A 17,764-nucleotide genomic window follows, 5' to 3' on the forward strand; every position below is an offset into this window, starting at 1 on the left:
TTATCATCGCGATTTGGAGTCACTACCTTCTTGTAAGTCGATAGTCCGGCTCGTTTTTTGGCTCGATGCACGGTTGTAGACGATACACCCAGCTTATTTGCGGCATCTCGGAGAGAGAGGTTAGGGTTTCGCTTGAAACTACCGGCAACTCTCTTTGTCGTCTCAGCGGCTTCCGGTTTTCGATTTCCTCCCGATCCAGACTCCCTGGCTATCAACAAACGTTCCCCAAACACTTTAATTACATTTATAACGGTTGATTTGGCAACTTTTAGCGATTTCGCCAGCTTTGCGTGCGAGTAGCTCGGATTTTCGCGATGCGCGAGCAAAATTTTGATACGCTGCTCTCCTTGCTTGGACGGCATTTGGACAAAATAGGAGCAACATTCTACACACACACACCTTCAAAATGAGGGGTGTTCAGGTTTTTTAAATGCAAAATTGAAAGAAATACGTCAAGTCTATATTGACCAAATTTTGACCTTATCACCCTTTATATAAAATGTTCTCATTTTTTTTTATAGAAAATGTTCTCAAAATTTTATTTTCATAGACAATTTTGTCGTTTTCATATTCATTTCATTTATTCGTATATTTGGTGATCCTAAGTACAATTTTCTAAAGAAAAATTTCTCAACATTTTTCTCAAATTTTTTTTTCTATAATTTTTTTTTTCAAAATTTTACTTCTATAGAAAATTTTTTTCAAAATGTTATTTCTATAGAACATTTTCTCAAAATTTTATTTCTATAGAAAATCTGGTCAAAAATTTCCCAAAAAAAGTGTCGCCAAAAAAGTAATGAAAATGTTCTTTTTGGATCCAGAAATAATGATGAAAATTGACGCAGAAGCGATGAATTTAACATGGGCTTGTCATAGAACGGAAGTCCTCCATTTCAACAGCCGTTGCACTGAATATGCATCACTTCTTTAGGTGTGATCCGAATTCAATGTTTTGGATGTAAATAAAAAATTCTGTAATATTTTGTCAAATAAACATTTTTTTTTAATTTTTTATGGATTCTAATGCTTCTCGGAAACGTTTGACCTCAAATATTTTCAAAAATTCACAATTTTTTCAGATTGGATTTAGCATTTTTTTCGACAAAGTTTAAATAATTTGTACCATTTTATGAATTCTTACTCTGTTTTTAACATATTTGAAACAAAAAACGTTAAAATTACCCATTAAAAGTATGAAAAAAACCAAGTTATAAAAAATTGAATTAAAATAACTTCATGGGTAGTTAAAATAAAGAACATCATTGGGAGTGCATCTCTGGAAGTGCTTTTAAAGTTGTGCCTTTGGAAGAACTTCAAAATTTTTTTGCTGGGTTAAAATTGAAGTACGTCTTAGTTGGCTTGGAACCACGTTTTTGGAATCTCTGTAGATTTTTTTTTAAGTTTATTTATATAGAAAATTTTTTCAAAATTTTATTTCTATAAAAATTTTCTTAAAATTTTATTTCTATATACAATTTTCGAAAAAAAAAAATTATTTTCTAAAAATGTTATTTCCGTAGCAAATTTTCTTAAAATTTTATTTTTATAGAAAATATTTTCAAAATTGTATTTCTATGAAAATTTTTCGTAACATTTTATTTCTATATAAAACGTTCTAAATTTTTATACCCTGCGCCACACTGTGGAACAGGGTATTATAAGTTAGTGCATATGTTTGCAACACCCAGAAGGAGACGAGATAGACACATGGTGTCTTTGGCAATAATGCTCAGGGTGGGTCCCTGAGTCGACATAACCATGTCCGTCTGTCCGTCCGTCTGTCTGTGAACACATTTTTGTGATCAAAGTCTAAGTCGCAATTTAAGTCCAATTGCCTTCAAATTTAGCACATGTTCCTAATTTGGGTCAGAATAGAACACTAATGATTTTGGAAGAAATAGGTTCAGATTTAGATATAGCTCCCATATATATCTTTCGCCCGATATGGGCTAATATGGTCCTAAAAGCCAGAGTTTTGGCCCAATTTGGTTGAAATTTTGCACAGGTAGTAGATTTAGCATTGTAGCTATGCGTGCCAAATTTGGTTGAAATTTTGCACTAGGAGTACAATTAGTAGTGCAGTTAGTGTGCTATAGCTCCCATATATATATTTCGTCCGATATGGATTAATATGGTTCTAATAGCCAGAGTTTTGGCCCAATTTGGTTGAAATTTTGCTCAGGGAGTTGAATTAGCATTGTAGCTATGCGTGCCCAATTTGGTTGAAATCGGTTCAGTTTTAGATATACCTACCATATATATGTTTTGCTGATTTCAACAAAAATGGTCAAAATACCAACGTTTTCCTTGTAAAATCGCCACTGCTTAGTCGAAAAGTTGTAAAAATGACTCTTATTTTCCTAAACTTATAATACATATATATCGAGCGATAAATCATAAATAAACTTTTGCGAAATTTCCTTAAAATTGCTTCAGATTTAAATGTTTCCCATATTTTGTTACTAACATTGTGCTCCACCCTAGTGCATTAGCCGACTTAAATTTTGAGTCTATAGATTTTGTAGAAGTCTATCAAATTCTGTCCAGACCGAGTGATATTTCAATGTATTTATTTCGGGCCTAACCAAATACTTCCCACATATGATGGTAAATTCATTTAAGTTTAATATTAAAACAATTTAAAAAATTAATTATGTATATGAAATCTATGGAATTTACTAATTAACAACAATCATACGATCCATAGGCCGATAAGAGATAATATGGAATAATCATACGCCACCATGGTCTAAAGTATCATAAATTACCTACAAAACATGAATTTAGTATTGAACTTTGACTTTTATTTTATAAATATTATATATAGGCGTATATTAACTTTCTCATTCCGTTTTTAACGCATCGAAATATTGGTCCATGTCCGTCCGTTTGTTGAAATCACGCTAACTTGCAAACGAAACAAGCTATAGGCCTGAAATTTAGTACAGGTTGCTATTATTGAAATAGGTCGGATGCTATTGAAATGGTACAAACAGACCCCTAGTTTTGGCCTCCGCAGCCTCCTGAAGGAGCCAGGTTCATACGAAATTTGGGATTTCCATAGCCTTTAGTATAGCATATAGACGGGAGGAAATTACTCATTTTGTGTCTTGTAACATATGCTAACTTTTTACGGAAATTACATACGAGAATTATTCTTCCCAAATTGAACCATTTTTCACCACCTCATATTTCCCTTGAGATTCAAAGTCATAGTGAGTATTGGCCGAGTCTCGGTATTCTCACTTATTTATATTACGAATTAAAAAAATCATGGTAAACAATGGTTTGTGGGCAATCTTTGAAATTTTCTAATTAATAACAATCATACGATCTACAGGACGAGGATAGATAATATTGAACAAGCATACGCCACCATGGTCTTATATACAAAAAACGAATTTTAATTTGAAATGTGTCATCTAACATATTAGACCTTCTTAGTTGAATAAATTAATTATTGAATTTTTTGTACAGCAGATCCTAATGATTAAAATCCATAACTGAGGTAATGCGAGTGTCAACCGAGTTCAACTCAGGGGAACTCACCCTAGTCAAACGCAGCAGAATTCTTAAATATTTGTATTTCATTGTAATTACTTTGAGAAATGCTTAGTTTAATCATTTAAACAACTACTAATATCTGAGTGGAATTAATGAAATTGAATAATTAATAACAATCATACGATCTGTAGGTCGATAAGCGATAATATTGAACAATCATACGCCACCATGTCTTAAGTATACTTTATTGTTAATTACATACAAAACATGAATTTAGAATTGAACTATGTTTTTATAAGACCTTCTTAGTCGTATATGAATTACTAAAATTTTTTGTACAGCATATTTTTGTCATTTAAACTAGAGGTGTGCACGTGAGTAATAGTTTACCCACGCTCACGCACACTCACGACTGAAAAATCATACTCACGCACACGCACGCACGATATTTTTTGGTAGGACTCACGCTCACGCACACTCACGAAAAGAAAATTTGTACTCACGAACACTCACGCACGAAAACGTCGTGACTCACGAAAAATACCGTGACTCACGAAAAATATCGTGACTCACGAATAATTTTATGATTAATTTACCTTACGGAAGTGTCTGAAAACATGAGCATTATTAAAATCGAGAGTGTTATTAAACTCTTAACAAAAAAACTCTAAACAAAAAAAGCGTCGCCAAAAAAGTAACGAAATTGTTCTTTTTGGATCCAGAAGTGGTGCAAAATTGACGCAGAACAGCCCGTGCACTGAATTTGCATCACTTCTTTAGTTGTGATCCGAATTCAATGTTTTGGATGTAAATTAAAAAATTCGGACATATTTTGTCAAATAAATAATTTGTATAATTTTTTATCATTTTTAATGGATTCTAACGCTTGTCTGAAACGTTTGACATTAAATATTTTCAAAAATTCACAAAATCACACAATTCAAATTGGATTTAGCATTTTTTTCGACAAAATTTTAATAAAGGGTGATACGGTCAAAATTTGGTCAATATAAACTTGACGTATTTCTTTCAATTTTGCATTTAAAAAACCTGAAAACCCCTCGTTTTGAAGGTGTGTGTGTAGAATGTTGCTCCTATTTTGATTTTGGAATTCACTCTTCAGTTGTCAAAATGCCGTCCAAGCAAGAAGAGCAGCGTATCAAAATTTTGCTCGCGCATCGCGAAAATCCGAGCTACTCGCACGCAAAGCTGGCAAAATCGCTAAAAGTTGCCAAATCAACCGTTACAAATGTAATTAAAGTGTTTGGGGAACGTTTGTCGACAGCCAGGAAGTCTGGATCGGGGGGAAATCGAAAACCGGAAGCCGCTGAGACGACAAAGAGAGTTGCCGGTAGTTTCAAGCGAAACCCTAACCTCTCTCTCCGAGATGCCGCAAATAAGCTGGGTGTATCGTCTACAACCGTGCATCGAGCCAAAAAACGAGCCGGACTATCGACTTACAAGAAGGTAGTGACTCCAAATCGCGATGATAAACAAAATACGACGGCCAAAGCGCGATCCCGGAGGCTGTGGTAATGGACGACGAAACCTACGTCAAAGCCGACTACAAACAGCTTCCGGGACAGGAGTTTTATACGGCAAAAGGAAGGGGAAAGGTAGCACATATTTTCAAGCACGTAAAACTGTCAAAGTTCGCAAAGAAATATCTGGTTTGGCAAGCCATATGTACCTGTGGCTTGAAAAGCAGCATTTTCATAGCTTCCGGGACTTTCAACCAAGAAATTTACGTTAAAGAGTGTTTGAATAAACGTCTGCTGCCTTTCCTGAAGAAACACGGTTGTTCCGTACTGTTTTGGCCGGATTAGGCATATTGCCTTTACGGTAAAAAGGCCATGGAGTGGTACGCCGACGGTAAAAAGGCCATGGAGTGGTACGCCGCCGTGCAGGTGGTTCCCAAGGACAAGAACCCTCCCAACAGGCCAGAGCTCCGCCCAATTGAGAAATACTGGGCTATTGTCAAGCGGAGCCTAAAGAAGATCAAAAAAACTGCTAAGGACGAGCAGCAGTTCAAGGCAAACTGGCTTCCTGCGGCGAAGAAGGTGGACAAGGTGGCTGTACAAAATCTGATGGCAGGTGTCAAGCGTGAGGCCCGGCAATTCGGATTTGGAAAAGCGAAAGCCTAACTGGATATTTTTCCTGAATTTTATACTAATTGAACTTGAAAAAGAAATTTAATTTGATTTTTTAAATAAACGATTTCACCGATTTACACGCGTTTTCCCTTGACCAATTTTTGACCGTATCACCCTTTAATTTGTACCATTTTATGAATTCTTAAACTGTTTTTAACCAAGTTGAAACAAAAAAAGTTAAAGTTGCCCTTTAAATATATGAAAAAAGCATGTTATAAAAAATTGAATGAAAAGAACTTCCTGTGTAGTTAAAATAAATAACATCATTGGGGGTACATCTTCTGGAAGTGCTTTTAAAGTTGTGTGTTGGAGGAACTTCAAAATTTTTTTGCTGGGATCTCAGGTGTCACTAAAATTGTAATTGAATTTAACTCTTTAACTTTTTATGTTGGTGAGCAGGAATATTTTCGTGAGTGCAATTCGTTACTCACGCACACTCACGAAGATATTATTTTCGTGACTCACGCACGACATTTTGGTTTGTTAATCACGCTCACGCACACTCACGCTGTTGTCATGAGCGTGACTCGCGACTCACGCTCGAATCACGAACATTTTCGAGAGTCACGATAATTTCGTGTCACGTGCACACCTCTAATTTAAACCCATAATTGAGGTCATATGAGTATCAGTCGAGTGAAACTCAGCGGAATTCGTAGTTATTTGTTATTCAATTTAATTATTTTGAATTTTATTCATTGTGTAGAAGTCATCGTTTAACCATTTAAACAATTAACATTATCTGTGTGAAATCCTTGAAATTAAGTAATTAATAACAATCATACGATCTATAAGAAGATGAGAGGTAACATTGAAGAAACATACGCCACAGTGGTCTTACATACAAAACACGAATTTGAAATTGAAATGTGTCATCTATTAGATTTTCTTAGTTGAAAATTTCAATTATTTATCCTTATAAGATTCAAACCCTAAATTGAGTTAATATGAGATGAACTCAGCGAAGTTCTTAAATATTTGTAATTCAATTTAATTATTCATCACATAGCAGTTTAACCATTTAAATAACAGGTTGGCTGATAAGTCCCCGGTCTAACAAAGAAAACCACATTTTTTTTGTCAAAATTCGTTTTTATTATTCAATATAGTTCCCTTCAAGAGCGATACATCGATTATAACGACCTTCCAATTTTTGATACCATTTTGGTAGTACTCCTTCGGTTTGGCCTCAAAATAGGCCTCAGTTTCGGCGATCACCTCTTCATTGCAGCCAAATTTTTTCCCTGCGAGCATCCTTTTGAGGTCTGAGAACAAGAAAATGTCGCTGCGGGCCAGATCTGGAGAATACGGTGGGTGGGGAAGCAATTCGAAGCCCAATTCATGAATTTTTGCCATCGTTCTCAATGACTTGTGGCATGGTGCGTTTTCTTGGTGGAACAACACTTTTTTCTTCTTCCTATGGGGCCGTTTTGCCGCGATTTCGACCTTCAAACGCTCCAACAACGCCATATAATAGTCACTGTTGATGGTTTCTCCCTTCTCAAGATAATCGATAAAAATTATTCCATGCGCATCCCAAAAAACAGAGGCCATTACATTGCCAGCGGACTTTTGAGTCTTTCCACGCTTCGGAGACGGTTCAGCGGTCGCTGTCCACTCAGCCGACTGTCGATTGGACTCAGGAGTATAGTGATGGAGCAATATTTCATCCATTGTCACATATCGATGAAAAAAACTCGGGTGTATTACGAGTTAACAGCTGCAAACACCGCTCAGAATCATCAACACGTTGTTGCTTTTGGTCAAATGTGAGCTCGCGCGGCACCCATTTTGCACAGAGCTTCCGCATATCCAAATATTGATTAATGATATGACCAACACGTTCCTTTGATATCTTTAAGGCCTCTGCTATCTCGATCAACTTCATTTTACGGTCATTCAAAATCATTTTGTGGATTTTTTTGATGTTTTCGTCGGTAACGATCTCTTTCGGGCGTCCACTGCGTTCACCGTCCTCCGTGCTCATTTCACCACGCTTGAATTTTGCATACCAATCAATTATTGTTGATTTCCCTGGGGCAGAGTCCGGAAACTCATTATCAAGCCAATCAAGTTTTTTGCTTCCTTCAGAAAACAGTATTTTATCAAAACACGAAATTCCTTTTTTTCCATTTTTTTCACAATAACAAAAGTTGCTTCACAAAAGACGCTCTATCTCACTAACTAATGTTAAGCTCAATGAGAAGGGATCTCCATTTTATAGCCGAGTCCGAACTGCGTTCCACATTGCAGTGAAACCACTTGGAGAAGCTTTGAAACCCTCAGAAATGTCACCAGCATTACTGAGGTGGGATAATCCACCGCTGAAAAGCTTTTTGGTGTTCGGTCGAAGCAGGAATCGAACCCACGACCTTGTGTATGCAAGGCGGGCATGCTAACCATTGCACCACGGTGGCTCCTATCATTTGAAGGTTGGTAAAGGGTGATACGGTCAAAATTTGGTCAAGGGAAAACGCGTGTAAATCGGTGAAATCGTTTATTTAAAAAATCAAATTAAATTTCTTTTTCAAGTTCAATTAGTATAAAATTCAGGAAAAATATTCAGTTAGGCTTTCGCTTTTGCAAATCCGAATTGCCGGGCCTCACGCTTGACACCTGCCATCAGATTTTGTACAGCCACCTTGTCCACCTTCTTCGCCGCAGAAAGCCAGTTTGCCTTGAACTGCTGCTCGTCCTTAGCAGTTTTTTTGGTCTTCTTTACGTTCCGCTTGACAATAGCCCAGTATTTCTCAATTGGGCGGAGCTCTGGCGTGTTGGGAGGGTTCTTGTCCTTGGGAACCACCTGCACGTTGTTGGCGGCGTACCACTCCATGGCCTTTTAACCGTAATTGCAAGATGCCAAGATGAAAATGCTGCTTTTCAAGCCACAGGTACAGATGGCTTGCCAAACCAGATATTTCTTTGCGAACTTTGACAGTTTTATGTGCTTGAAAATATCTGCTACCTTTCCCCTTCATTTTGCCGTATAAAACTCCTGTCCCGTAAGCTGCTTGTAGTCGGCTTTGACGTAGGTTTCGTCGTCCATTACCACGCAATCAAACTTCGTCAGCATCGTCGTGTACAGCCTCCGGGATCGCGCTTTGGCCGTCGTATTTTGTTTATCATCGCGATTTGGAGTCACTACCTTCTTGTAAGTCGATAGTCCGGCTCGTTTGTTGGCTCGATGCACGGTTGTAGACGATACACCCAGCTTATTTGCGGCATCTTGGAGAGAGGGGTTAGGGTTTCGCTTGAAACTACCGGCAACTCTCTTTGTCGTCTCAGCGGCTTCCGGTTTTCGATTTCCCCCCGATCCAGACTTCCTGGCTGTCGACAAACGTTCCCCAAACACTTTTATTACATTTGTAACGGTTGATTTGGCAACTTTTAGCGATTTTGCCAGCTTTGCGCGCGAGTAACTCGGATTTTCGCGATGCGCGAGCAAAATTTTGATACGCTGCTCTTCTTGCTTGGACGGCATTTTGACAACTGAAGAGTGAATTCCAAAATCAAAATAGGAGCAACTTTCTACACACACACACACCTTCAAAATGATGGGAGTTCTATGTGTAAGACCGGGGACTTATCAGCCAACCTGTTAATTATCAATATCTGTATGTCATCCTTGAATTTGAATAATTAATAACAATCATACGATCCATAGGTCGATAAGAGATAATATTTAACAAACATACGCCACCATGGTCTTAAGAACCTTATTTTAATTATTGTTAATTACATACAAAACATAAATTTAGAATTGAACTTTGCCATCTATTAAACGTTCTTAGATGAATTTTTTGTGCAGCAAATACTTATATGATTCAAACCCATAATTGAGTTAATGTGAATATCAGCCGTGAGTTAATGTGAACTCAGCGGAGTTCTTAAATATTTTTAATTCAATTTAATTACTTTGAGAAATGCTTGTTAGTACTCATCACATTGCAGTTTAACCCTTTTAAACAATTATCAATATCTGTGTGGCATCCTTGAAATTGAATAATTAATAACAATCATACGATCTATAGACCACTGGTGTGGGATAATATTGAACAATCATACGCCACAATGGTCTTAAGTATTTTATTTTCATTATTGCTAATTGCATATACATTTAACCAAAAACGATAATTGAATGTCACATAGTTCAGTAATGGAATTACGCAGCAATTGTGTAAACAATAACAAGAACTTACCTTATAAAGACCCCACAGTGAAAAAAGGCAATATGATAATATAATTAACCATTTCCATTTGGTGGAGAAACAAAACGTTGTGGCCGTTACCAATGGCAGAGCTCCTGCAATGACAAAGCAAATAAAAGGAGAAAAAAATTACCAAAGGGTTTATTAATAAGTTAAAACCAATTAGTTATGGAGAAAAACTTCAAAAGCGAAACAAAAAATAAGCCATGGGTGGTAATAAGAAATCATAAAATCATAGGGAATTAATCAGAGGCTAGAAATAGGGAAACTGGCTTAATAAATTCATTCAAAATGATGACATCCATGATGCCTCAAGGAGGTCAGCTAACCTATAACAAATTACATTTACACCCTTAATGGCAAACAGAGTAAATGTCATCCAAAAGGACATTTCTTTTATTTTTTTGCAGTGAATGTGTGGGTGAGTTTTTGTGGCATTTAAATGTCCTGTACACTTGTTTGAGTTGAGAACACCGTTGCAATGTGGATTTATGCAATTTGTTTTCCTTGACCTTTTCTATATGATTTACCCGTATTTGCTGAACAAATAGAAAAACGTCAGCATGAATGCAGAACAATTTACACACCTTTCATAGACCTCATTATAAATTTCAAAAGAGAAAATTTGAAATGCTGGTTTTGTTCGGTAGTCGGCAGTCATTCAGCTACTTGGTAAATACTGGGGTTTGTAGGGATCTAAATGTCGACTTTTTGACAAAATCGATGTTTCGACTTTTCGATTTTTTTATTAATATCGGAGAGTCGGTTAATTTGTTGTTTCGCTTGGTAAATATTAGGGGTTTTAACTGAAAAAAATGCAACCTAAATTTTAGTATATGCAGTTGACCTAATATTAATGATAAATTTCTTTAAAATAAAGAAATTTTAATTAAAATAAAGTTTGTAATCGTTCCATTAAAAATTATTTTCTTTAAATTTAGGACTTGAATTTTTGAAATTTTCATTCCTCCGCTAAAGTCAAGTGTTTTTGAAGTAACGGAAATTTCCATTAAATTAAACTAAAACATTTGTGATTTAAAGAAATAATCTTTAAATTAGCTGATTTGGATTAAATATAAAAAACATCAACAATAGACTTGAGGATTTAGAATCTTTGGTTTAAAGTTTCTTTTTTTTGAGAAAATATTTTTGTTTTATATCCCAGCAAAAAAAAAAAACAAGTATGTACGGCCAGGCCGAATCTTATGTACCCTCCACCATGGATTGCGTAGAAACTTCTACGAAAGACTGTCATCCACAATCGAATTACTTGGGTTGTGGTATCTTAAAACTTCTTAACATCGTTTTCTAAATTGTGAGGTAGTCCATACGTGGTATATTTTAGACAAAAAAGGTATGTATAGGTAAGTCTACAAATAATTACGAATCGATATGGACTTTTGCACTGTACGTAGAGCCAGAATTGAAATATGGGGGTCGCTTATATGGGGGCTACATACAATTATGAACTTGATATGGACCAATTTTTGTGTGATTGGGGATCGATTTATCTGAGGGCTATATATAACTATAGACCGATATGGACTTAGTTAGGCATGGTTGTTAACGGCCATATACTAGCACAATGACTCGGATGAAATTTGCTCCTCCAAGAGGCTCCAAAACTAAATCTCGGCATCGGTTTATATGGGGGTTATATATGATTATGGACTGATATGGACCACTTTTGGCATGGTTGTTAAATATCATATACTACCACCACGTACCAAATTTCAACCAGATCGGATGAATTTTGCTTCTCCAAAGGTACCGGAGTTCAAATCTGGGGATCGGTTTATATGGGGGCTATATATAAATGGACTGATATGAACCAATTCCTGCATGGTTGTTGGATTCCATATACTAACATCACGTACCAAATTTCAACCGAATCGGATGGATTTTGCTCTTCCAAGGGGCTCCGGAGGTCAAATCTGGGGATTAGTTTATATAGGGGCTATATATAATTATGGACCGATTTCGACCAATTTTTGCATGGGTGTTTGGGGCCATATGTTAACACCACATTTCAAATTTCAACTGAATCAGATGAATTTTGGCCTTCCAAGAGGCTCCGAAGGTCAAATCTGGTGATCGGTTTATATGGGGGCTATATATAGTTATGAACCGATGTGGACCAATTTTTGCATGGTCATTATAAACCATATAATAACACCATGTACCAAATTTCAGCCGGATCGGATGAAATTTGCTTCTCTTAGAGGCTCCACAAGCCAAATCGGGGGATCGGTTTATATGGAGGCTATATATAATTATTGACCGATGTGAACCAATTTTTGCATGGTTGGTAGAAACAATATTCTAACACCATGTACCAAATTTCAGCCGGATCGGATGAAATTTGCTTCTCTTAAAGGCTCTGCAAGCCAAATCGGGGGATCGGTTTATATGGGGGCTTTATATAATTATGGACCGATGTGGACCAATTTTTGCATAGTTGTTAGAGACCATATACTAACACCATGTACCAAATTTCAGCCAGATCGGATAAAATTTGCTTCTCTTAGAGGCTCGGCAAGCCAAATCGGGGGATCGGTTTATATGGGGGCTATACGTAAAAGTGGACCGATATCGCCCAGTTGCAATACCATCCGACCTACATCAATAACAACTACTTGAGCCAAGTTTCAAGTCGATAGCTTATTTCGTTCGGAAGTTAGCGTGATTTCAACAGACGGACGGACGGACGGACGGACGGACATGCTCAGATCGACTCAAAATTTCCCCACGACCCAGAATATATATACTTAATGGGGTCTTAGAGCAATATTTCGATGTGTTACAAACGGAATGACAAAGTTAATATACCCCCCACCCTATGGTGGAGGGTATAAAAAATACATTCTATTGCTATTAATACTTCGGTTATAGAAAACCCAATAATTTTTTCATGTGTATAAAGGTATTGTATTTAAAGAATTAAAAAACTCTACTTTGACTTTTCGAGTTTTTTTTTTGGCAAATTGTTGATTAGTAGAAAAAAATTAATTACAATAATTTATTTAGTCGATTTAATAGATTATTATTTTTTTTTCAAAATTTATATTAAAAATTCAATAAAATCTATAACCACAAATACTTTCGTTATTTTTTTCATGTGTATTTCGTTATGTGAATAAGAAGTCTTTACTTAAGTGATTTCCGCTCTAATTATTGCAGCAAGCATAGTGGATGTATTTCTCCTTTTGGGCTGTTCTTTTTATATGAAAAAAAGATAGAAAAGTCAAATAACGGCATTGCAGCACACACCACAACCACAACCTAAATGGTTAAGGTAACCACCAACCAACCAACCAACAACATTGACCTCCAAGTTTTGCTTAAAGGTCATTCTAAAGTTGAAATGAAAAAATTATTATGTTTTTATGTTGATAGAATACTATTTGTTGCACCCTTTCGTATACAATGACGGCGGCGGATAAACTTTAATCCTATGTTATTGAATTCAGAGTCTTTCATTTCTTATTAAAGGATAATAAGGACATTTTTCTCATTCATACTTTTTCTGAACTTTAGCATTTATCAAGAACATTGTAAACATTGTGCTTATTAAAGATTCTTCAGATTTTGCATAAAAGATTAAGATTTCATCGCTGAAAGAATTTATTGAAAAGACGACAGGCATTGTACAGTGGTAAGAGATGAAAAACAAAAATTATATTTAGATACTTTAAGGAGTGTCCCTAATGTTGTTGTAAGTAAATAAAAAAAGTCTTTAAAATAAAATATTAAATAACAATTTTTAAATTGCGAATTTTGCTTAGTATAGGTATCTTTCCATGACTTGTTTTACTAAGGTCAACTTGACTTTAATAATTCTGAAAAATTATTCAAAATTAATGAAATCGTTTTTATATTTGTTGTCTTTTTGTATCTTGGCAACAAAAAAGGCGTTTAAGAATATGAGAAAATTTCAATTGTATAGAAAATTTTGTAAAAATTTTATTTCTATAGAAAATTTTGTCAACATTTTATTTCTATAGAAAATTTTGTAAAAATTTTATTTCTATAGAAATTTTTGTCAAAATTTTATTTCTATAGAAAATTTTGTCAAAATTTTATTTCTATGGAAAATTTTGGCAAAATTTTATCTCAATAGAAAATTTTGTCAAAATTTTATCTCAATAGAAAATTTTGTCAAAATTTTATCTCAATAGAAAATTTTGTCAAAATTTTCCATAGAAACGACATTTTGAGAAATTTTTCTACAGAAATAAAATTTTGACAAAAATTTCTATAGAAATAAAATTTTATTTCTATAGCAAATTTTGTTAAAATTGTATTTCTATAGAAAATTTTGCCAACATTTTATTTCTATAGACATTTTTTTCAAAATTTTATTTCTATAGAAAATTTTGTCAAAATTTTATTTCTATAGAAAATTTTGTCAAAATTTTATTTCTATAAAAATTTTGTCAAAATTTTATCTGAATAGAAAATTTTGTCAAAATGTTATTGCTATCGAAAATTTTGAAAAAAATTTCCATAGAAGCGACATTTTGAGTAATTTTTCTACAGAAATAAAATTTTGTTAAAATTGTATTTCTATGGAAAGTTTAGTCAACATTTTATTTCTATAGACATTTTTTCAAAATTTTATTTCTGTAGAAAATTGTGAGAAAATTTTAATTGTATAGAAAATTTTGTAAAAATTTTATTTCTATAGAAAATTTTGTCAAAATTTTATTTGTATAGAAAATTTTGTAAAAATTTTATTTCTATAGAAAATTTTGTCAAAATTTTATTTAAATAGAAAATTTCATCAAAATTTTATTTCTATAGAAAATTTTGTCAAAATTTTATTTCTATAAAAAATTTTGTCAAAATTTTATCTCAATTGAAATTTTTTTCAAAATTTTATCTCAAGAGAAAATTATGTAAAAATTTTATTGCTATAGGAAATTTTGACAAAATTTTCAATAGAAACGACATATTGAGAAATTTTTCTACAGAAATAAAATTTTGACAAAAATTGCTATAGAAATAAAATTTTATTTATTTTGTCAAAATTGTATCTCTATAGAAATTTTCTCAAAATTGTATTTCTATAGAAAATTTTGTCAAAATTTTATTTCTATAGAAAATTTTGTCAAATTTTTTTTTTCTATAGAAAATTTTGTCAAAATTTTATTTCTATAGGAATTTTTTTCAAAATTTTATTTCTATAGAAATTTTTGTCAAAAATTTTATTTCTATAGAAAATTTTGTTAAAATATAAAAATAAAATTTTGACGACATTTTCTATAGAAATAAAATTTTGACAAAAATTTTGTCAAAATTGTATTTCTATAGAAAAATTTTTCAACATTTTATTTCTATAGAAAATTTGGTCAAAATTTTATTTCTATAGAAATTTTTTTCAAAATTTTATTTCTATAGAAATTTTTGTCAAAATTTTATTTCTATAGAAAATTTTGTTAAAATTTTATTTCTATAGAAAATTTTATCAAAATTTCATTTCTATAGAAAATGTAGGCAAAATTTTATTTCTATAGAAAATTTTGTCAAAATTTTATTTCTATAGAAAATTTTATTTCTTTAGAAGATTTTGTCAAAATTTTATTTCTATAGAAGATTTTGTCAAAATTTTATTTCTATAGAAGATTTTGTCAAAATTTCATTTCTATAGAAAATTTTGTCTAAATTTTATTTCTTTTTTTTTCATTCGTTTTGTTTTGTTATTGTTGGTTTTTTTCTTTAATCATTGTTGTTGTTTTTTGATTTCTGCTTAAAACCATGCATTAACTAAACTACAAGCGTAGCTTAACCAACAGAGGAAAAGAATGTTTGTCAAATTTATTTGGGCAAAGCCTCATAGACTGCAAGATAGTTGGATGGACGCACGAGGAAGCACGCTCAAAATAAACCCAGCCAACTGCATTCAAATCGATGATTTGACGGTGGCAAAGAAAAAGAGATATGTTTGTACGAATTTATTTCGGCATAAGCCCATCATGTGAAACCTCTTTTCTATCATGTGAAATCTTTTTTCGGAAGGTTCAAGTGTGGTTTAATTTTGGGTTTAGTGAACTGCCTGAATTTATTCATATAATTGGTTAATAGTTTTGCTGCAAGTAGAGGATGCTGATGAGGAATGTGGTAATTCCGAAACGTGCGTCCATCCAACCATCTTGCAGTCTATAAACGGATGAAAAAGACTGTTTTTCATATGTTTGGCTATAAACATTATATGTTTGGAACACAAATTTTTAAACACAATATTTTTGAGTGCAAGCATATAATGTTCATAAACTAGCATAACATGTTTGGGACATATATGTTAATATGTTAGAACATATTATGTTTGGGACATAAAATGTTTGTAAATATAATATGTTTGGATGCAAACATATATTAATTTAGAAATTGCCTATAAACATATATGTGTTTAGTAGCTTGGAGCGCTATTTAACAGGGAGCGATATTGAATTAAGTTGGTGGTTGTTGCTTGTTATTACCAAATTAACATTTTATTTTTCCTTGGGCAATTGATCAGCTACTTCTTTGATCCTTACAAACTGCGTGGTCCGCTGTTCGAATCCCCGTCCGGCAAAAGGTAAAATTAAAATAAAAAAATTGAATAATTTCTTCTACAATGTTTGTATTACAGAAAAAGGTGCTAAGAACTAAAAAATGTCGTGGAAGTGAGAAAGATGTGGGGGAATATACAATTAGGCAGAAACAAAATTTTGAGCATTCAGGTCGAAAACCTATGTTGTTAGCACCTATATTACCTGTCTATTTTCATAATTCATTATGATTGTAAATATATAAATAAATAAATAAAATTTTGAGCACAATATTGTTTGGGAGAATTTTTTTAAGCATATAATATTTTTGGGTGCAAAATGCTTCCAAACATATTATATGTTCACAAAATAACATATTGCTTTTTGGAAGACAACATTATTGAATTTGGATGCAAAAATACAAAATGTTTGGAACTTAGACTACCCAAACATATATTGTTTAGACCAATATGCTTTCAAACATATTATATATTGGAAGAGATCAAACGTATAAATGTTTGGGCAATACCCAAAAATTTATATGCTTGAAGCAAAATATGTTTGGGAGTATATGTTACAGAAGCAATTTTTTATGAGGGTGTAGGGCTTTGCCCAAATAAATTTGACAAACATTATTTTCCTCTGTTGGTTAAGCTGCACTTGTAGTTTAGTCAATGCATGGTTTAAACATAAGCTGAAATCAAAAAAACAACAAATTTTATTTCTATAAAAAATTTTGTCACAATTTTATTTCTATAGAAAATTTTGTCAAAATTTTATTCTATAGAAAATTTTTTCAAAATTTTGTTTCTATAGAAAATTCTGTCAAAATTTTATTTCTATAGAAAATTCTGTCAAAATTTTACTTCTATAGAAATTTTTTTCAAATTTTCTATAGAAAATTTTGTTAAAATTTTATTTCTATAGAAAATTTTGTAAAAATTTTATTTCTATAGAAAATTTTGTCAAAATTTCATTCTATAGAAAATTTTGTCAAAATTTTATTCTGTAGACAATTTTGTCAAAATTTTATTTCTATATAAAACGCAAAAGTTTAGTCAATGCATGTTTTTAAGCTGAAATAAAACAAAAAAAAAAAAAAACAAATTTCATTTCTATAGAAAATTTTGTCAAGATTTTATTGCTATAGAATATTGTGTCAAAATTTAATTTACAAAATTTTGTCAAAATTTTATCTCTATAGAAAATTTTGTAGAAATTTTTTTTCTATAGAAAACTTTGTAAAAATTGTATTTCTATAGAAAATTTTGTCAAAATTTCATTTCTATAGAAAATTTGGAAAAAATTTTATTTCTATAGAAAATTTTGTAAAAATTTTATTTCTATAGAAAATTTTGTAAAAATTGTA

The 17,764-nt window shown here is 32.8% G+C and overlaps 1 protein-coding gene across 5 annotated transcripts in view; it reads right to left on the bottom strand.

Moving 5' to 3' along the window:
- The window catches only part of LOC142222505 (uncharacterized), a 329,961-nt gene that overhangs the window by 35,972 nt on the left and 276,225 nt on the right, over positions 1 to 17,764 (bottom strand). For all 5 annotated transcript variants that reach the window (XM_075292674.1, XM_075292675.1, XM_075292672.1 and 2 more), the window contains one exon: positions 9,857 to 9,960. In XM_075292674.1, the coding sequence (XP_075148789.1) occupies positions 9,857 to 9,960 (104 nt within the window). The remainder of the gene's footprint in view (positions 1 to 9,856; positions 9,961 to 17,764) is intronic.

The sequence above is a fragment of the Haematobia irritans genome, chromosome 1 (genome assembly GCF_050003625.1).
Source record: "Haematobia irritans isolate KBUSLIRL chromosome 1, ASM5000362v1, whole genome shotgun sequence".
Taxonomy (NCBI): domain Eukaryota; kingdom Metazoa; phylum Arthropoda; class Insecta; order Diptera; family Muscidae; genus Haematobia; species Haematobia irritans.